Genomic DNA, 21,936 nt, shown 5'->3' with positions numbered 1-21,936 from the left:
AAATGTTTGAAATTTACCTTAAACGTCTTCAAGCTTCTATCTTTTTCTGTTTTTTACTTCTTCATTTTACCTTTGGATACCAAACAAGGTATTTTGAACATTGTCTGATCAGTCTTCAGCAAAATAAGTGGGTTTTTACCCTCTGGGGTTGCCTGTGTTAACTGGTTCGACTGGTTCCCATTCTTACTCTATGAAAACCAAAATGGCGGACAGACGTAGCATTCATGTTTTCACGAGTGTGCTGTAAGAATCACTGTTATTACCTCTTAAACACTAAAATTATATAACTATGACAGACTTCATAGGTAAGTGTTTTCGCTATCCATGTGTATGTTTTTTTATCATTTATGATGTTGAAAATAAACTTCAAACTTGAGTTTCCTGATTTGCACGTGGGACATGCAGGACTCCAACTTTTCTTACACATGTAGTATTCCTTCAGAGTTTATCTAAGTTCGAAACAGCAACCCATGTGTTTCAACTCACAAAGAATGACTCAGTGTGTTTTACTTAGAGTCTTTTTTCTTTTATTAATTTTGATTTCTGTACATTTAAAAGTTGTTTTACTCTAGTCTGCAGCAGTGTTGGTAACGTTACCTTGCATATAGGGGCGCCTTGCATATAGGGGCGCCTTGCATATAGGGGCGCCTTGCATATAGGGGCGCCTTGCATATAGGGGCGCCTTGCATATAGGGGCGCCTTGCATATAGGGGCGCCTTGCATATAGGGGCGCCTTGCATATAGGGGCGCCTTGCATATAGGGGCGCCTTGCATATAGGGGCGCCTTGCATAAAAGGCTATCGGTTGAATGATATATGATATGAATTGTATACTGCTGCAAACTAAAACATAGAATATATCAAATAAGGCTGTGTGAATGTAAAAGATTGAAAAAATCAAACTAAAACATGTGCGATTTACAAGAGTCTATCCGTGTTTTGAGACCGGTTTTAGTGAGAGTGTTTAGCGATCACTGCCTTAACTAAAAGCACGTTAAATCTCGCAACGATCATGTATTCATGCAGGGGTTTATAAGCATCTATTGACTACTAGTGCTGGTTGTATTACATGATTCATTTACAAGGATCTCTTTTATCAAATATAAGCCAAAAGCGCCATTACAGACATAATCTTCATAAACCAGTCACGTAAATATATCAGAGAAATGTTGAAAACCAAATTCGAAAAATTAACTCTACTGCTATGAAACAAACACCATAATGATCTACAGGATTAAGCGGTATCAATGTGAAAGTTTCAAGAGAAATTGATTCACTGTTGTAATCTAGGGGCGCCTACTTACGTTACCTTGCATATAGGGGCGCCTACTTACGTTACCTTGCACATAGGGGCGCCTACTAACGTTACCTTGCATATAGGGGCACCTACTTACGTTACCTTGCATATAGGGGCGCCTACTTGCGTTACCTTGCATATAGGGGCGCCTACTTACGTTACCTTGCATATAGGGGTGCCTACTTACGTTACCTTGCATATAGGGGCGCCTACTAACGTTACCTTGCACATAGGGGCGCCTACTTACATTACCTTGCATATACCATACCACACACTCATTTCCCGTGTTTTACGAACATTTTCATAGAGGAATTACAGAGCGATAATACACGGTCTGTTCTTAACGTCTTATTTTTTTTTTTTTGTGTTAGTTGGTTTTTGTTGATCTCCTTGAGGTCATAGCTTTCAAGTCTGCTTGTGTGCAATAAAAATCGTTGTTATTCATGCACTCTTTCTCATTTATTTCGTCGCGTACAATAAATAATTTATCAACACTGCTTACAGCCAGACAATTTTACTTGTGAAGCTAGCTGTATTTTCGCTTTCACTCGTAACATAATCCGGCTGTAATATGTAATCATGATAATCTATAATAATAATATAATAATAATCTTTATTTGTATAGCGTCTATATCAATAATTGTTCTAGGCGCTTAACAATCGATGATAATAATCCATAATATAATATATAATATATATAATGTAATCTATTTTTATTATACATCTTTATCGTAATTCAAGTCCTCGACCATTTTATAGCACGGGGTTGATATCATGATCAATATTTGTATAATAATATGATAATAAACATATCATATTAAACGACCTGGTTTGACAAGATAGTTAATATGTTAACACTGTTCAATACATTGATAACGACATAAATCCGTTGTTTTTCGGCTTGATATGTAGTAGATGAAATGGAAATTGCCCTCATCTGAAGCCTACTCCAGAATACCTTTTACCAAGTCAAGTGGCAACACTAGTCTACCATACACTGAAAAGGCAGCGATCTTGATGGTTACAAAAATAATATGTGCATATTCTTTTATCCCAATGTAACTGTTATTGACTCAACTTCTGGAAGACACTTCTGGAACGTGCATGGGTTGCCCAATGTGCTGGTATCTGGAGCTTGTACCGTAAAAAAGGTGCCTTTTTATCTGCTTTTCGAATTTACGGTACAAGCTCCAGATACCAGCACATTGGGCAACCCATGCACGTTCCAGAAGTGTCTGGTTTGTTTAAGAATTAAACAGGGGAGCGCAGTATTAGCGTGAAATCGCGTTCCTTTTTTAATTTCAAATTGAATCTGTTTCGAATCTTTTTCAAATTTGCTTTGAACCCGGAATATTACTTCTCATGAACCAATTTTTTAATTATCATGAGCTGTAAGGAGAATGAACTCGGCAGATAATATACATGAAGCTGTCATGAAGTGGCTTATCGTGAATAAAAATCATAATTTCTGATGAACAATATTTAAAATGACACTATGAGGTCCAATATTTTGTTTATTTTTATTTTTTCGTCTTTGGTTAAAAAATGTAAGTTGAGTCAATAACAGTTACATTGGGATAAAAGAATATGCACATATTATTATGAATGTTTACAAGTTGTCAAATTCGAAACGTTTTGATTGGTTCTTGAAACACAATGAGATTTATCTGATTGGTTGAACACAAACAATAGGAAAGGAATGTTGTGCTCGGGTAAGCAGCCGCTACTCAGGGGAGAAAGCGTTGCGTGACGACACTGAAAGCGGCTGTGGGGGAGACTAGATTATGTTACGAGTGAAGGCGAAAATACAGCTAGCTTCACAAGTAAAATTGTCTGGCTGTAAGCAGTGTTGATAAATTATTTATTGTACGCGACGAAATAAGTGAGAAAGAGTGCATGAATAGCAACGATTTTTATTGCACACAAGCAGACTTGAAAGTTATGACCTCAAGGAGATCAACAAAAACCAACTAACGCAAAAAAAATAAAATAAGACATTAAGAACAGACCGTGTATTATCGCTCTGTAATTCCTCTATGAAAATGTTTGTAAAACACGGGAAATGAGTGTGTGGTATGGTATATGCAAGGTAACATAAGTAGGCGCCCCTATGTGCAAGGTGACATAAGTAGCCCTATATGCAAGGTAACGTAAGTAGGCACCCCTATATGCAAGGTAACGTAAGTAGGCGCCCCTAGATTACAACAGTGAATCAATTTCTCTTGAAACTTTCACATTGATACCGCTTAATCCTGTAGATCATTACGGTGTTTGTTTTATAGCAGTAGAGTTAATTTTTCGAATTTGGTTTTCAACATTTCTCTGATATATTTACGTGACTGGTTTATGAAGATTATGTCTGTAATGGCGCTTTTGGCTTATATTTGATAAAAGAGATCCTTGTAAATGAATCATGTAATACAACCAGCACTAGTAGTCAATAGATGCTTATAAACCCCTGCATGAATACATGATTGTTGCGAGATTTAACGTGCTTTTAGTTAAGGCAGTGATCGCTAAACACTCTCGCTAAAACCGGTCTCAAAACACGGATAGACTCTTGTAAATCGCACATGTTTTAGTTTGATTTTTTCAATCTTTTACATTCACACAGCCTTATTTGATATATTCTATGTTTTAGTTTGCAGCAGTATACAATTCATACATATATCATTCAACCGATAGCCTTTTATGGAAAGTGCCCCTATATGCAAGGCGCCCCTATATGCAAGGCGCCCCTATATGCAAGGCGCCCCTATATGCAAGGTAACGTTACCAACCCCCCTCCTAGTCTGAACTCTTTTACATATTTTTTAGTCGATCGTTGTCGTAGTTGTTGTTGTCGTCGTAATGTTGTAGTTGTAATTGTTGTTGTAGTAGCAGTTGTGTGATAATTATCTATTTCTAAATATCAGTTTTCGCTTATTATTGATTATTGCAATAATATAGATTATTATGGCTTTTTATTTAGTTGCGTTCACATTACAGGAATACATGAAATATGGACAAATATGAGGGTTAAATATTTTGTTATTTGATTTATACACAATAACATCGCCTTTTGCTGAGTGCAGTAATTCACATTCACATTGCCATAGTGCATTTTTGGCTTGGTATTGATGGGCTGCAAGCATTCCCAAGAGTGTCAAAAGACAAAAAATGGCGGCCATTGTGGTACCGTTAACAATGATCTAATGAGAAATCTTTTGTTCAATGGCACCAACATGGCTGCGATGACTTAACATGCAGTGGAAAAGTTCAATAGACCTTATTCGTGGTGTGACAATGTCTTCCCAATTCAGTGTGACAAACCTCCAGAGGATTCATTTTCTTTTGTTTTTATTCTTTGAAAAATTCATGAGTATCCCAACGGAATGTGAAAGAAATAACAATAATATCCCACAAGTTTCAAAACAATAGCTGTTCATTCCTCTAGAGGTTTGTCACGTTCAATTAGGAGAACATTGTCACACCACAAACAATGTCTGTGCACTAACCTTTATTTAAAGTTACTGTATCATACATCGATTGCAATTTTGTTTTAGGTGTCTATACCAAGTTGAGAGACCCTCAGGTATCTTGGGAAAACAAAATAAGTATTGCTCAGAATGCTTGGAGTGATGAAAAATGCTTTATTCCCAATAAGCAGCAGGTCTTGCTTGACTGGGTCTGTCAGAAACTGGTTGATCATATCTTATATAAGAAAGATAAAAGGTTAGTTGTGAGTGCAAATAAGTGGGGACAGAGGGGAGGGGGGACGGGAGGAGTTGGGGGCTACTTAAACCTTGCTCTTACTAGTAGAGCCATAACTGATCATTGCATGATTACCATTTCCGGGGGCGGATCCAGGGGAGGGGTGCAGGGGGTGCGTACCCCTCCCTGGTTACACTTTGTCCTCCTACTTCAAAGATAGCCAATTTGGTTTTTGCCTTGATTCTAAGGGGTGCACCCCTCCCTGGGTTAACATTGTGCGCAGCACCCCTCCCTGAACAAAATCCTGGATCTGCCCCTGATTTCTACTGTAGTTCCATCCACACCAATTTTTGAAGAATCAAATTTCACTTCTTCATTTAATTGTTGTGCATGAGAAAACACATAATGACTCATATTCTCAATGGAATGACACATGATCTGAAATGACAAGACAATTTATGCCCAAGCTAATTTGATCTACAGTTGAATAAAAACTTTCCAAAGCAGACCACCTTCTAAGTACTAGCTTTTGCTTTGCCTTGCCTTCCCCTTGAATATTATTCTTTGCTTTACTGTTGATGCTTTTGAGGGTACATAAAAATGGACATAGATTCAAACAAAGAGTCTAATTTACAACTGGGAAGGAAGGGCAGGGGAGGGATATATGTTAACTTTATCTTTTTAGAATAGCCATTTGAAACTCATATTTTTTAGGCCTGTCGATGGTGAGCAGATATCAAGAGAGGTCAAAGATCTTTGGGGATACTTCAAGAAGATTCTCCAGAATATATCTACATGTAAGCCTTTAAATGGAGAGGACAGTGTTCATATACCATTAACTTTGATGCCACAACTTGTACAGGTAAGTGGTTTCTATGGTTACCTATTAAATAATAAGGAACAGGCTTCTTTAATTTATATAATGAAATAAGTTGATACACAATACTGTATCTTACATGTATCTACATCTGTAACTAAGATACTGTATTGCACAGATTAAGTAGTGCAAAGTCAGCCTGTAAAAAGTAGGTAAATATTATATATCAAAAGATTTATAAATTCTGGCCATTTTTTGCTTCTACTCTAGGTTTTTGCCAAGGTATTTTTGGATTATTCTAGTTCAGAATCATGTAGGTTCACAAGTGAACAGGAAAGTGATATGCTGAATATTATCCACTGTGGACAGATGATACTTTCAAGTTCTCAGTTAAACACTTCCTTTGTTGCAAAGTTTGAAAATTATGTAAGTAAGAATAGAATCTATTTTATAATAAATGTCAAGTTTATTATAAGATAACAGGTCCCCAAAATTTGCTGGTATCCATTTTTACACCTGGGTGAAGAGTGAAGAGAGGCACTGAGAGTTAAGTACCTTTGTCAACAACAGCAACCAACCTGGGCAAGTGCACTGTTTGGTCTTGGCTTGAGGCTACAAGTTATTCAACATGAATCTATCTACGTAGTCCAAAACTGATGTCTCAGAAATAAAAGGAAAGTACATGTAGCACGTGTGTTTGAAATACAAAGAAAATGAGAAACATCTCTGGAACCACTTCTAACCTCTTAAGTTTGGTTGTGTTTTCCCACTTTAGACCATTCCCCTGAGAGTAAGATTCTTCGTTTGAGTTGTATCAATATTTGAGACTGCTAAGCGTACTGCCATATTGAAAAAATTGCGTCCCTAAGACAGTTCCATGATTTTGCAACCCTCTTACTCATCACCAGTTTTCTGTGCAGCCTCTGAAACACTAATACACCTTTTTGGCTTGGGCGTAATGTTTTCCCATTTCAGACCACATGCCATTCACCTTTAGAATATATTCTTTGTTTGAGCTGTATCCATATTCATGTGTCTTCTCGTGGACAACCTTTGAATAAAGAAATTTAATACTTTAAGGAATGACACATGGTTTGTAATGGAAAAACATTACGCCTAATCTACCAACTGTTGTCATATATTTTTGTTTATTTCAGGTGATGTTCATGTCATCTTTGTTGTCGTTGTTTGTGGTATTCATGATCAATATAAACTCTTTAACAAATAATGAAATTTGCAATGAGATGTTTCACATGCTTGAGCTTTCTTTAAGTGTGTATAATTCTCTACAAAGAAGACAGACCAACCATAGAAAGGTAAATACTAAATTAGTACATAAAGAATATGTTTTTATATGCTTGATACCTGTCAGTGCTACATTAACACACTAATGCTATAGTACATTACAAAATAACTGTTCTAAATCTCGCATTCATGAGAGCACAAAGCATTCTTACATACTTTCAGTTTCGTCATTCTCGTAATTTGTATCTAAAAAAAACCAAAAAAACTTGCTTGCTGTGCTGTGTGCCGTTATAAAGCACTTGGGGATTGGCGGATCACTCGAGAAGTGTCGAGAAGCACTCTGCTACGTGTCGTGCTTCTCCATGTACACTCCTCTCTTGTGCCAACCCCTACGTGCTTTACAACTGCATGCACACAGCATGAGCGCATGTTTTCTATTTCTTCAGTATGTAGTCTGGGACTAGTAAATCCTTGCTGTGGGCTAGTCAAATTTATTAAGACTCATAGTATCCAGTAAACTTGCCTATGGACTGATGACTCGCCTGTAGACGCAAACTCCCCCACTTATATACATTATAAAATCAAGTAGGTCTATAGGTGAGTTCTCTGTAATTCAGTGGAACTTCTCAATTAATTTTTCTTTATCCTCAAATAAAAGCTGTTTGAGAGGACATGTGGTCACATCATTGGTCCATTACTAACAGTGCGCTACATCGTGAAGAATATCAAACTACATGTATACCAGAGTGACGCCAAAAAGATAACCCAAGATAAAATTACTTGTTTTGTGAATCTTCTGCATAGGACATTGTCTGATGCATTATTTAGAAGGTTAGTCCAGATACAGTGTAACTAAATGACACTGAATGACATTGTATAACAACTTATTAAATCATGTGCACTTATTAAACAACCCCAATGATGGCCATATAGTGTTGAAAGCTTGGTTCAATTCGTTTGATAAAATTTATTATTATTAGAATAATTTTTTTTAGACTTTTTGATTGTTGGTTGAGGTAACTGCAAATAATTACCTACAAATGATAATCTGCTAAATGGGCATTATGGTGCAAAGCCATTTTGCTGCAATTAATAGTTTGCTCATGGCCAGGATTTTGCGATGTATTTGTCAACGTGTAGACCTGGGTTCCCTTTTTGATAGATAGCAAAAACAACCGAAGCACAAATAAGGAAAATTGAATGATAAAACAATTACAGCTGTATTAAAACTATTATGATCACAAAATATATTAGTAATTTGTTTGTGTCTTACACTTACTGTAATTGATTGCTCACTCTTGTTCCTGTCTCTCGCCACTAACAAATCACAGTAATTATTTTGATCAACCTCGTCCAATAATTGCTTACTGTTTAAATGGATGATCAAAGTAATTTTTTAGTTGTTGATTCAACAGATCAAAAACAGTTTTCTGTGTTCGATACTCTGATCAAAACACGCAGGAAGTTGAGAGAACACGAGAAGAGTGTAGGAAACCACGACGTGTTTTCGATCAATCATAGTGTGCGTAGTATCCCAATTATTTCATAAATTAGTTTTATATTCCTAATCTTAATCATTATTGTTTTTTTAGGGAAAATCTTTCAGACTATTTATCGACACTCAAAGCCTTAAAAGATAAAAAAGATGAAGATGATACCACAGAACCACAAAGCAAAAGAGCATGTTTAGGAAACTACACTAAACTTCTTTTTGATACTTTGAGAAATCTGCTGAGTTGCTCTGACGGCATGAAGCAAGAGGCAGTAATGGACATCCTTCCTCAGTTATATGTTGATTTTTTGAAGGCTAGAAGGTAAAATATAAGAATTAGTGCCATTATTAATATTAGCAAATATAATTTAGTTAACATACAGTACTGTATGTTTTCAAGCAAATACTCAACTTACAGTGCTTCCACAAAATAAGCAAAGAATTGTGCGATTTGCTGTCTTGACAAAGTTGGTTTTTGTGGACATCAATCAAAACATTTTCACAACATTCCATAGGTGTATGCATGCCCTTGAAACCTTTGTGTTTTCTAACATTGTCATGGAAACACTTGATTGACGTCCACCAAAACCTTATTTTGCCGCAAACACAAATGCTATGATTTCACATGGGTGATCGTAATGTGAAGCAATCAAGGAAGCCAAAACATTGTATTATAATGTCTCTATCATTACCACAGGTAGCCCAAGCTCTGGTTTGGTGGGGTTATTACCAGCAGTTTGTAATGTAGACGGGAATATTTGTGTAAAATACTGAATACTGAAATAAATGCTACTAACTTTCCATGATATCTTGTTCTGTGCTTTATCTTGGTCTGTACTAATTTCCAGCCAATTTGGAGCTAATTTGAGCCATTGATTCCTCACTAAGAGAGAAGAATACCTCAAAAAAAATTTCTTTCTTTTAGGGAAAACCAGATGGCTTCTTCATCACTTGAATTTGACTTCTTCACAGAACTGTGTGTTCTTCTCGGCATTGATATTGATAATACGGTCATAAACAAACATGAAAAACACATTTCAAGAATTCTGGAATACGTTCATTATCTCTTGGATGCAATTCTTATTTTCGATGTCTATCAGGTACAGGCTGTATAGTGCAGTTCATAGTTTACAGTTATTAATAATAGTATAAAGATATAGATTTAGTACTTAGAGTGCATACTGTATACCCATGACAAAGTTAACTAACAAATTAAATTGTACAAATAAGTGCAAAGTTGTGTAGGTCTACGGTCTACTGAACTAGCTAATTTGTGCAATTTCTTACAAAGTCTTTCACAGATACATGATTGTCAAGGGCGGATTCATTCCTGAGGTCAAATGGGCCTTCTGTGGTAAAAATGCGACTGGGATTTCTTTGCCCACAAAATTTACCCCTGAGACCCCCCCCTTCAAAAAAAACCTGGATCCGCCCTTGATTGTATATAGCATGCACTCTATAAAAACTTACTAATTATAATAAATGTGATAAATAAAGTGCTCTGATGTGTTTTATCATTAATTACAGGTGGGGGAAGACCATGCTGATGACAGCAGACAACTGAAGTGGTTTGTTAAGTTTACTAAACTCCTCCTTACATACCAGTCAAGGTAGAGATAGAGTTTTTACTATTTGTATCTTTTACTCCTTCCTAACATAGCCATCCTAGCCATATATCCCTTCCTATCCAATTATTTGATGTTCCATCCCCAGTGCATTGTTGCCAACCAACCAACCATTGATCCATCCCAACTTTTCATTCATCCATCTGTCCATCCATCCCTCCCTCCCTCCCTCCCTCCCTCCATCCATCCATTCATCCTCCTATTTGTCCATCCATCTGCCCCAATTGTCATCCATCCGTCCATCCATCCGTCCATCCTTGCTTCTCATCTGTCCATCCATCTATCCATCCATCCCAACCATCGATCAATCAATTGATCAATCCATTCACATTTCATACATTTATCCATCCATCTATTCATCTGTCCCAACTATTCTTCCTTCTCTTTCCTCTCATCCATTCTTCCATCTATTTATTAATGCAAAATGTTATTTATTGATTTATTGATATTTTAATGCAGCTATATTATGATTGTTGCAGCTTTAACATTTATCCCTGTCTTGAAGTACTTCTTAATCTGAATCACTGCATCATAGTACCACATTTAAACACTATCTTACAATGGATGTATGGCAGTGATACATATGAGCAGGTATATATAGTAACAAATACATGTACTACAGTTTAGCAAACATGAAATACAGTAACTGTGCTCAGGGCTATCAGTCATCCGAAAATGTCTGGCCAAAATGGAAACTTGTCCGGTCAAATCTTTGAGATGCTGGTCAGTTTTACCTAATATATGTTTTCAGAAATAACTTAGATATGACAGCACTGAGCTTAGATTATAAAATTATTTGGCTGGTCATAATGACTTTCTGTGTTTGATGTAAAAGTTGGTAAACAGTGGTCATGGCTAGGCCTGGAATACTAATATAGAGACATTTGGCTGATTAATGTTTGTTTATTAATTTTTGTAACAGGATGATGTATCCTCCTGTGATACCTTCCTGTCTTCTGTAGTAAAGACATATGTCAAGTTACGACAGGTTAGTAAGTTATTTTAATGTAAGTTATGAATGATGTGTCGTATGACATGTTTATTATATTGTTAGTATGTGTGTCATGTGTTTCAATTTTACATTCAATGTAATATTTTTTAAACTGGCACATGGACTTAAATTTTCTACAAAAGTTTTCTAAAAAGCTGGGGTGAAGATACTGTAGGTTGTAAATTTATGCAGTAGGGGCGTAAATATACTCGGTAGGATGCAGTGATGTAGCTAACTAGCCAGGGGGCCAATGGGACATTGGATAATTCCTAATAGTTGAATAATTACAGCGTAGTATAAAAAGATATTGGAAGTGTCTTGCCATGGTAGTTTTTTGGTTATTTGTTCTGCTTTATTACTGCAACCTACATTACCTACCAGTTATGATTTTATATATTAATTATTACTGTACCATTTCTTATAGTTTGACAGATTAATCAGTCAAATGCTGGAGTCACTCAGAACTACTAAAACTATGAACGGTCCATGGATGGGATTTCCTGATCTTGTGAGGGGAGAGTAAGTATTTATCCTACATTGTATGGACTGTAACATGTGTAAAGCCATACACCAACCAAATTTGGGCTGCTTGCCCATTTACTGATCCAAAAACCTTTAAAGCACACTTTATAAAATTATGATCGTGATACATGTATCCTCACTGCATACTCATTACCTCAGAGCCATAGCTGAGTTATGGGCGAAATCCGACTGAGGTGATGAATATGCAATGAGATCAGCAGTAGCGACCTCTACCAAGGGGAGGAGGGAGGGGATGCAAAGAACCCCAGCTTTGGTGCTGTTGGACCAACTGTGAAAAACCCCACGCATGTTTGGCGATATATAACCGGGGCCACAAAGGATCTTCGTTAATTAATTATGCAGTGAGAATAGCACATATTTTTTGCTAACCTACTTACAGCACATACATGATACGACACTGAAATGCCCATCATAACCCCAGTAATTCATCCAATCATAATTTTGCAGCCATAGTGTACATTTGTTATGGCTGCGGTAAGATATGGTACAGCTAGAAAATTGCCGTCTCTGGCCTGTGTTATTCTTATTTTCCCCCTGTTTGTCCATGCAGGTTGATTAAAGCTTGTCAGTCACTCCCATATGGATTATCCACTTCACTATGGAAAACAGTTAATTCAGAAATTTGTCACCACTATTTACCTGCCTTGCAAGGCCTGGAAGAACAAGCAAAGACTGAACACAAAAGCGAAAACAAGATGGATGATCTTATTTTTAGCCTTGAAGGAGTTGTTGGACTTTTTAGTTTGTTTCTGTTGAATACAACATTGGGTGGAGTAACTGAGCAACACACAGTGGAGACTACTAAAAGAACTTTATCTAGCTTGTATCATGGGTCAGTTGATGATGTACTTGGTCCTCTTTGGGAAGCTTTGTCAAATATGAGAGATAATAAGGTACTATATTTATCAGACTGGTTGTTTTCTGTGGAGAAGGTATGGAGGCTGGAAGTTCTTCCCTCTTTCTTTGCATTCACAGTTTTCTCCTTTCCATCTCTTTCTACCTTTACTTGGTCCATTCTTTCATCTTTCTTTCATTCCTTCCTTCGATCCTTCCTTCCATCCTTTCATTCTCTCTTTTCTTTTTCTTTCCTCATCCCATTTATTCCTCCCATTCCCTCCTTCCTTCCCTCAGGCATTTCTTCCTGGACTTCTTACTTTCTTCCATTCATCCATTCCTCCATCTGTCTGACTTATCTTCTATAATTTATTTTTTACTAACTTATTTAAAAAAATTATAAAGTTTTTTCCCTCCTTATTTTATGAGAGAGTAGAGTCGTCAGGATTTGTTTTAAATATAATATCATTTTCTTCATTTTATCTTTTTACAGGTTTTTGCTCAATCTTTATCTGTATCAGTCCTCATACTCTTTCATGCCTTACAAGAAATAAAGATCTTTCTTGGAAAACTAGGATGTATATCAGATGAGTTGAACATTTATTGGGAGAAATACATCAAGGGATATTTACAGAAAATACTGAGGACAAAGAAACAAGGGAATGAGAGACTGCAATACTTGTTGGTATGTAAAGAAAAAGTCTTATCTCATCATTCGTCACCAAGGTCAGACACAGGAAAAAAAGGAGGGGGGGGGGTATTGAAATGAGAATAAGTGTAATGTCAAATCCAATGAGAAAGCTGTATGCAAACTTTCTAGGTTACAGCCTGTAGGCAACCCCCCTTTCTCAAAGTCACAAATAATATGAATCAACTGTTTGCATTTGTTTAGTACAATTACAGTAAATGGAAAATATTTTAAGGTACCTATACAAGGCATTCAATGAGTTTTAAAATGATAGGAGAATATATGAACTAGGCAGTAAACTATGATATTAAAAAGAGAAGTTGGAGGTAGTTTAAGCTGTGGAGAATTTTGCTCATTACGTCGTCATTACATTGTTGGTCGACTATGTCTGGTCTCTGCCACTTAATAAAAACCCTAAATGCTAAGAATAATTTTTTAAGGTGACTGCCTACTTTTGGAAATTGATTTAAGCTTTTCTTAAAACTTCAATTTTCCGAATTGAAATTTAATGCTGATTCCAAATCTGGAAAGAAAAATAGGGTGTCCCGAGCTTGTTTTTGAGATAATCAGCATTTAATGGGAGCCTACGCACGAGCTTTTGGAGTAAAACTTGCGCCACCGGAAGTGATTAGAAAAAAAATTAAGATTCATAAGATAATAGTTATTTGCAGACTATATGATTGCATGAACGAAGGCTAGTCAATCCTTCTACAATAATACATGGATATTTTCGACAAAAAGACAGAGAGATACATTGATTTGTCATCTTTTGTAGTTTCGGTGCTCTTAAAAAATCTCATAAAGTCGAACAAAAATCCCTACAAAAATCTATTTTTTCACGTGTTCCTGATTTAAACTTTTCCTAAAATGTTGATATAACCTTGATTTTTAGGAGTTTTTTCGTATGAGCTATCAAAAAATACAGAGTCCCGTGCAAAATTTGAGGGTTTTGCCTTGTTGAAGCTCAAAATGCGTATGGTTCTTCAATAAAATCTTGTAGATTTTTCAGTGGTTTTTGAGCGCGTGCACATCGTGGGCTCAAAACGAACGTTCAAAAGTAGGCAGCCACCTTAAATCATTCTAAAGTTTACTTTCATCATTTGTAGGTTTTGCTTTGCATCCAGAGGACCAGAGTTCTTCTTATACAAGACAGCTCAGCTCATTGTCAAACAGATTTTCAGCAGCTTTTGGATCACATTTTCATTCTAAGTGACACCATTTCATATGATAATCCTTCATCTTGGAATAAACAGGTAAGAGTACATGTTGAGTGACCCTGGCTCATAGAAGATTAGTGTGCACAAAATGAGTGATTCTGGATGTGTCTCCTTACCCCTGACTGATGGATTGAATGGCTTTCACTCATCCATACATCCCATTCCATTCATTGACCTGTCTGACTGTAAATCTATTTTATCCAGCTATTTATCTATTCCTTCCTTCCTTCATTCATTCATTCATCTTTCGACCTTTCGTTTGTTCGTTTATCTATTTATTCATTCCTTTACTCATTCGTTTCTTCATTTGTTCATTTTGTTCATTTGTTCATTACTCCATTATCAGATACATTCATTCATTTGTTCCTTTAATCATTCATTCATTTAATTCATTTATGAATCATTATTATTTAATCTCATCCACTCCTCTTTTTATATTTTAACAGGTTTGGACGGTCAATAAAACCAATATTTCACTGGCATACTGGTACTGTTTGTGTGACAAAGCATCACTCTTTCTTCCTGTATGCACAGGCAAACAACGACTAAAGTTTACACAGTGCCTCATCCAGTCACTGGTGTCTACTGATGTAGAACCTTCTTCAGTTCAAACAAGAATTTTTGAAAAGTAAGTCAGTACTTGGAGCTTGAGTAGTATTTTTATGAATCAAATAATGAATAATTATATAATTATTAATGAGGGGGAAAACTTGTCAGAGCTTATTAACAGCGCAGCTCAACTGGGTCATACTGAAAGCATGTAAAGGCGCCTCTGGCAGCTGCTATACAGTCCGTATACTGTATGACCCTGGAGCACAGCTCTCTAACCAGTTTGAATTAGTTAGGGTTGATTTGAGTGGACAGAGGAAAAACTGGAGGGCCAGAAAACCCCTAAGATGAGTCAGTGTTGATGATTAAATCTGCTTAATTGATAAGAAACTTAAGTTTGCAGTTATATTGCAGACAAAACTACCATACCAAGCAATTTGTCTTGCATCATGGTTGTATTATTTTGCTTTAATTGCACGCTTGCAAGTTAAGCAAATTGATGTACTGTGCTTCCAACAAATTTTGTTGGCTGTGGTGTTCATTTGATATTTAATTGATTGCCTAATCTATATTTATTGATAATAATTTTTATATCACTTGTTTATAGTGTCATGTCCATACAGTCTACATCCAAGACACTTCTACATAGTGCTGCATTTCACCTTGTTCCATCCATGCAAGACAGCTTGGTGTCTTCACTTTGGATTCATGTTGGAGAAGTGTTAAGGTATTGTGAGAATGCTTTTTATTGATGTCAAGAAGTTTTTCATGGTATATATTTTTACCTATTCTGACTTGCAGAATTCAAAATGGTCTCACCTTTTTGAATTTTTCATTACTTTTGGGTGTTAACTGACAAAACCTAAAGTCCCATTTTGAACCCCAACCTGGACCTTCGAAATACTAAATATGTGATGGAAAGTCCTGTGCAGGAAAATTTAAACAAAAACCTGAGGTTAAATTATAATAAATTTTCTCTCTAATATCTGGAACCTTATAAAGGTGGCCATCTTACTGTAGATTAATCTGTAAAGGCTACAGTATAATGTCACTGACTGAAATTACTTTTCCAAGATGATCTGAATATTGACATTATATTGCCTTTTAATAAGTTATTATAATATAACAGCATTTCTTATTTTTACTTCTCTCTACTAGTTCATGTAACTTCACTGCTCAACCACACAAAAAGCTTGTTAACATAGTTACAGCATTAGGAACACTGCAAGTAAATGGATCCGTGAATGATGATCTTAGAGATTTTGACAAAGAGGAAGAAAGTGAAGACACAGATTCTGAAGCGAGTGAAGATGAAAGTGGTAATTGCTTTATCAAATTAAATGAATGAGTGACAAAATTATGTAACTATCTTGTGTGGGATACTTGTACTCTGTAACCATACATTCTTTGTACATTCTTGTACATTAAATTTTGACACTTCTCAAAGCTTTAATTCTGGCTCATTACAATGATGATAAACATGTTCAAATTTGTGAGACTAATCTTCAGATGCTGATCTCAAGGGTCAGTGTCCACTGATAGAACGAAGCTTGGGATTGGACAAAATAACAAAAGCAAAGAAAGCATGGATTATGGTGAACAATGTGTATTGTTCTACATGTGAGCTGCGTTCTTTGTTTTATCTCACCATTCATTGTTTGTTCATCCACTCCCTGGCTTCGTTCTGCCCATTGTGGATTACCCGATCTCAAATGACTACATTTTTTGCTAAATTTAAAATGAGATATAAATTCCAAACTTGCCCCAGTCTCTTGCTTTTTTCTTAAGTAATAATTATTGCCATGGTAACAAGTTCCGTTGTGGTATTTCAACTGGTTGATATGGTAACTTGAGTTGTTGTTGCTTAGAAACCCAAGGAAGGATTCAATTGCAAAAAAAACCTAGAAAATTATTTGAAATTGAATCTTTACTCTAGATCTGCAGACAGACACATACAATTTCAACTTTTTTGGACTATAATAATTATATATAATTATATTTGTTTCAAAGTTTCCACATCTGAAGGCGAAGAAGACATCAGTCAAGTGGCACAAAGCACAGAGAAATCACTTTCCAAGGCTGTCAGTCCTGTATTATCACTTGGAAAAGCATTAGACAATGCTTTAGAAGTACTTGAATCTTCCAAAGGCGTATCCAGCCAAGCTTCTGAAAAAGACTTAAAGGAGAGCCTCAAAATGCTTACCAACTGTCTTTCCGTAAGTTTAATTTGAATCATATGAAACATGAATCTCCTAGAGGGGATTCCATTCAATTGAAAAAGGGTGTGGATGCTCTAGCTCATTATGCCTTTCAGGATTCCAGATTTGGGATTTGATACCCTTAAGCTTTAGGTATCACAAAAGGATCACCAAAGAGTAAACAGGGCATCTTACAGTGTTTATAATTGTCAGGAAATGAGATACCCAAGATTATTAACGACAGCCAGAATGACGGGTTGTAATTCAAGATATTTTTTGGTTCATCATCTGACTTCTGTCAATTTTAGGGGTAAATTCCTTGGTTGCCACGCCCACCTCGACAGGACTGGGGTACCTTTTAGGGGTCATTTTCAAGATTTCCGATGAGCATCCCTGCCCTATCGTATGGGAGCCCAACCCCTCCCTGGCATACATCTCAGAATCCACAATGCAACTTAAATTTAATGCACAAGAGACAAAGAACACACAACAGAACAGTGCTCAACATACTGCTTCACTAAAGATTTCAGTCCGCCAATGCAATAACCTCCCTTTTGTCATATTATAGATGCTTGCTTGTCTGCCACTTGATTGGTTAACAGATGCCAATCACTCTGCATGTATTATTGGTTTGATGGCATGCAATACCTTATTACACAGCTGTTTACATCAGGTGAGGCTGTCTGAGTGCAAGAATAAAATGTAGATGTATTTACAGCTATATACTTGGCATTAGTACATGGCATGTGCTGCTACGGCACAGTCTTTCACTGTTGTGCAGTTCAGTTCTTGGGTCATGCATTAAATTTTTAACTGAACTGCGTGTATGCGAGTTAAGAGTTGTGTGTTTTAAATAGTGAATGCAAATCGACAGCGTGTGGAGCAAACCTCGGTGAGGAGCCCATTTCATGGAGAGTGGTTAAAAAAAACTGATGTTTAAAAAAACAATTTTGTTGGCCATTAGTTTTGGTTATGTTAATATTGTACTTTGACTCATTACAGTACTATAATTTATTTTGTTAGTCAATCAAGGAAAGTTAATTTAATTTTATAAAAAAAATTGTTTATGTTATTTATAGGGAGAAAATAAGGAGTGCCACAGGGCTTTTTTCTTGGACCATGAACTGATAAATATCATGGTGAATGGGTGTATCTCTAAAAAGAGATTCTTAATCCACCATGTTATCAACCTGGATTCCTTCCTTACCTGGATGCTATCGTCATATTTGACATCATGTCAGATAGAGGTATTGTGAATTATCTTATTCTATTACTAATAGCATAAATTAATACATTTTATATTATTGTTTTTAAAGAAGGTAAAAAAAACTTTGAAATTGCTATGAATGATGATATGTTACTGACAGTACTAATTTCTTAATTATTATTTTAATTAACATATTTTCCTTATTTTTTTTAGAGAGAAGAGAGATACCTTGAGCAGTTAGAGAGCACATCAATCCATCTGATCTGTACACTGGTGAAATACCTATTAAAAACTGCATCACCTGCATCTTCTGTTTATAGCTGTATAAACAAGGTGAATATAGGCAACCGCACAAGTGCTGCCCACCATTAAGCACTGCCCCGATTAAGCGCATTCAAAGTGGTGCATTCAAGCATCATCAGACTGAATTGTTCAAAGAGTCAAGCTAAAAAAACTAGCACGGTACAACTCAATCAGGATTCTAAACATTACAATGTTGCTTGCAGTTCAAAGTTCAGTTAAAAGTAGTTGCTAATAAATATTAATTTTGCTCATTAACATTCACGAATGTTATGATTTTCAAAGAGTGATGACCCAATAAGTGCTGCAGCACTGATTTGAATAAATAATATGATAATCATTATGGTGATTTTTATTAGCAAGAAAATTATATGATTGAGGTCTTATTATAAGGATCTTTGTATTTCAGATGACAGACGGCATAGATGGTCTAACAAAAGAATTAAAAAAGGCAACACTTCCTTCTGTGACTGGGATTGTGCATGATAACAAGCCACTTCTTGGGGTATTTTGTGGAGTTATGGATGTTTTAGAAAAGGTATCCATTCTTGTTAGTACAATAGCTGAATTATAAAAAGTATCAACAATCAATGACAGGTGTGCTTTTTCTAGAAACTGTAATTGATCTCAAAGCAGTCTGACACAGCCCCCCTGCAATAGCTTGTGAAATGGCTCTCTGGCGCAGGGGTTGGTTTGGGAGTTGGGGATTGGCTGGGTTATTTCGACCCGGGCACTCCGGAGGGGCGTTTCACTGGCTACCCCTGCAAGGACTTTTCAAACTCATAGGAGTGTCAATATGGTGTCAAAAAAAAATCCGGAGTTTGGAAGGTCAAAATGTAAAAACCTGGAAAATAAGCAGTCTCAACTCCCATTCTAAAAGCAGTCACAACCCCTCTGCAAGTTTCCAAACACAAAGTAATTTATTGAAATATATTCATTAATTGTATTTATTACATTTGTACACTTTAACTTCATACATATACTAGGTGATTGCTTGTAAGACCTCAAGGTTAAATGAAGTGAGGATATCTGCAAAACTAGCAACAAATATGGCACCCACATTACTAAACCTCCTTGGTACTATCGCTGCAAAGAATGATAAGAAAAGACACTCCATAAAGAAGGGTTCTTGTGATGCTGTCAAATGTTTGGAATCTGTTCTGCAGGGTTTGCCTGTCTTGATTGATTCATATTCAGCTGTTATTCATATATACAATGTAACACAGACATCCAGGTAAGTTTTAATTTTATTTTCATCCATTCTCTGACCTATCCATTCATCAACCCATCCAAACTATGATCCCTTCTTGTATCAATCCATCCATCTATTCATTTAGATTGCATCCATCCATCCATCCCTCCCTCCTTCCCTCCCTCCCTCCTTCCCTCCCTCCCTCCCTCCCTCCCTCCAACCATCCCTCCCTCCCTCCATTCCTCCCTCCCTCCCTCCCTCCTCCATCCCTCCTCCCTCCATCCATCCATCTATCCATCCATCCATCCATCCCTCCCTCCATCCATCAATCCCTCCCTCCCTCCCTCCTCCATCCATCCATCCATCCATCCATCCATCCCTCCCTCCCTCCCTCCCTCCCTCCCTCCATCCATCCATCCATCCCTCCATCCATCCATCCATCCATCCATCCATCCATCCCTCCCTCCATCCATCAGTTAATGGGTATTCATTCATCCATTCATTAATTCATCTAAAAATGTTTTCCGTTCATTCATTTTTTATTTTATTTCATTCTTGGTTGAATTATTGACTGAATTCTTCTATTGACTATGCTTTGTTTTTAGAAAACTGTCCCAAACAAAAGAAGAGTTTCAACAATTGCAATGGCGTCCCATTCTACCATCCATTTTAACCTTTGCTATAAATTCACTCCAAAGTCCACAACAAGATACCCTACAGAATGCTACTGAAAAACTAAAAAGATCTTGTCTTCATTTACTGGATGTGTTATGCCTTTCACTGGACACAATGAAAATAGACCTTCCTCATGACTTCCACTGCAGTTTACTGGCATCTTTATTGAGTTTCCTGAATAAATTAGAATGTGAAAAGGAAGAAAATACTGAAATGAGGGGGAAGGCCTTGGAAAGTATTCTGTCCTTATTGCTTAGTTCTCCTTCAGATATACTTGTGGTTCTTCTCAAAGGCCTCAGTAATGAACTGGTAAGCACAACATGAAATATTTGCTGCTTTTAACGATGGTTTTCATTAGTGATGCAATCCTAGTCGGAGCATGACAAAAGAAATCTAAAAAGTGACAAAACATAAACAAAAAAAAAAGTGACAAAACGTTGAAATCAGAGTCAGAAGTGCATGCAGTCTGACTCTGATTTGAACACGTCAAGTGAAAACTCTATTTTGGACATGTATGCACTTAAGTACTGACATCCAGGGATAAAAATGTAACCACTAATTAAAATCAAATACTATGATATAATTTTAACTTGCAAGTACAGTCCATGATAAAACAGGTCTTATATGCAATAGTCTGTATTCTTACAATAATGTTATGTAGCAACATGACTTGTAATACTGCTATTTGGTGATGCTGGTAACTAATTTCATTAAATCTGCATTTACATCTTTGCAATATTTTTGCAGACCTCAAAACCTCTCAATGAAAACTCAGTTCATAGGATTTCAACTTGTGTTCATGTCTGGTCAATGATACTGTCAGGACGTTTTCCAAAACTTAAAAAGAAAGAACTTTGCCCAGTTATTCCTCAGGTCAGTGGTGCTTTTTTGTTTCATTGTATTCTATTTCCCATTTACTTCATTTTTCCCATTTTCATTTCCCATTTCTACATCACAGTATCCACTGTCATTTTCACCCTAAGCTTCAAGTTTTTCTTCATAAACGTATTCTGCCATTTCATATTTTCTGTCATTTTCATTCTCTTCTTTTTTCATTCTATATCTTCCATTTCTTTCATTCATCCTGTTCATCCTATTTCTATATTTCATTTTGTCTCTTTTTTTCAGGTTCTGATGGCTCTTCAATCACTCCTTCAAATGTCTGCAAGCAACATTGACCTCATTGTCCTAACACTTCAAGCTATGACTAAATTATTATCACTAGGAACGGTAAGGCAACTGTTTTCATTCATCTATAATATTCCATCCCATTTCTCATTTTCAGCCACCAATTTAACTGTCCCCTAACCTCATCCTTTTGTTTTCCCCATCCATCCGGGATTCCTTCCTTCAATAATTATTTATGTTATTTGT

The 21,936-nt window shown here is 36.4% G+C and overlaps 1 protein-coding gene across 1 annotated transcript in view; it reads left to right on the top strand.

The window, feature by feature from the left end:
• Positions 1 to 197: 197 nt before the first annotated feature.
• The window catches only part of LOC116289892 (unhealthy ribosome biogenesis protein 2 homolog), a 27,051-nt gene continuing 5,312 nt past the window's right edge, over positions 198 to 21,936 (top strand). Inside the window, exons 1-27 of the mRNA XM_089031230.1 lie at positions 198 to 305; positions 4,842 to 5,010; positions 5,704 to 5,851; positions 6,077 to 6,232; positions 6,964 to 7,122; positions 7,710 to 7,882; positions 8,644 to 8,865; positions 9,469 to 9,643; positions 10,071 to 10,153; positions 10,648 to 10,759; positions 11,091 to 11,156; positions 11,584 to 11,678; positions 12,253 to 12,595; positions 13,030 to 13,221; positions 14,331 to 14,477; positions 14,888 to 15,069; positions 15,598 to 15,717; positions 16,149 to 16,309; positions 17,001 to 17,206; positions 17,757 to 17,861; positions 18,268 to 18,435; positions 18,609 to 18,728; positions 19,105 to 19,233; positions 19,682 to 19,929; positions 20,493 to 20,871; positions 21,310 to 21,435; positions 21,691 to 21,792. Of these exons, the coding sequence (XP_088887356.1) occupies positions 290 to 305; positions 4,842 to 5,010; positions 5,704 to 5,851; positions 6,077 to 6,232; positions 6,964 to 7,122; positions 7,710 to 7,882; positions 8,644 to 8,865; positions 9,469 to 9,643; positions 10,071 to 10,153; positions 10,648 to 10,759; positions 11,091 to 11,156; positions 11,584 to 11,678; positions 12,253 to 12,595; positions 13,030 to 13,221; positions 14,331 to 14,477; positions 14,888 to 15,069; positions 15,598 to 15,717; positions 16,149 to 16,309; positions 17,001 to 17,206; positions 17,757 to 17,861; positions 18,268 to 18,435; positions 18,609 to 18,728; positions 19,105 to 19,233; positions 19,682 to 19,929; positions 20,493 to 20,871; positions 21,310 to 21,435; positions 21,691 to 21,792 (4,302 nt within the window). The 5' untranslated portion in view covers positions 198 to 289. The remainder of the gene's footprint in view (positions 306 to 4,841; positions 5,011 to 5,703; positions 5,852 to 6,076; positions 6,233 to 6,963; positions 7,123 to 7,709; positions 7,883 to 8,643; positions 8,866 to 9,468; positions 9,644 to 10,070; positions 10,154 to 10,647; positions 10,760 to 11,090; positions 11,157 to 11,583; positions 11,679 to 12,252; positions 12,596 to 13,029; positions 13,222 to 14,330; positions 14,478 to 14,887; positions 15,070 to 15,597; positions 15,718 to 16,148; positions 16,310 to 17,000; positions 17,207 to 17,756; positions 17,862 to 18,267; positions 18,436 to 18,608; positions 18,729 to 19,104; positions 19,234 to 19,681; positions 19,930 to 20,492; positions 20,872 to 21,309; positions 21,436 to 21,690; positions 21,793 to 21,936) is intronic.

The sequence above is a fragment of the Actinia tenebrosa genome, unplaced genomic scaffold (assembly GCF_029948245.1).
Source record: "Actinia tenebrosa isolate PJP-AT-01 unplaced genomic scaffold, QUT_ActTen_1.0 PGA_scaffold16__25_contigs__length_10494907, whole genome shotgun sequence".
Taxonomy (NCBI): domain Eukaryota; kingdom Metazoa; phylum Cnidaria; class Anthozoa; order Actiniaria; family Actiniidae; genus Actinia; species Actinia tenebrosa.
The sequence above is the reverse complement of the archived record's forward strand: the minus strand, read 5'-3'. Positions and strand labels throughout refer to the sequence as shown.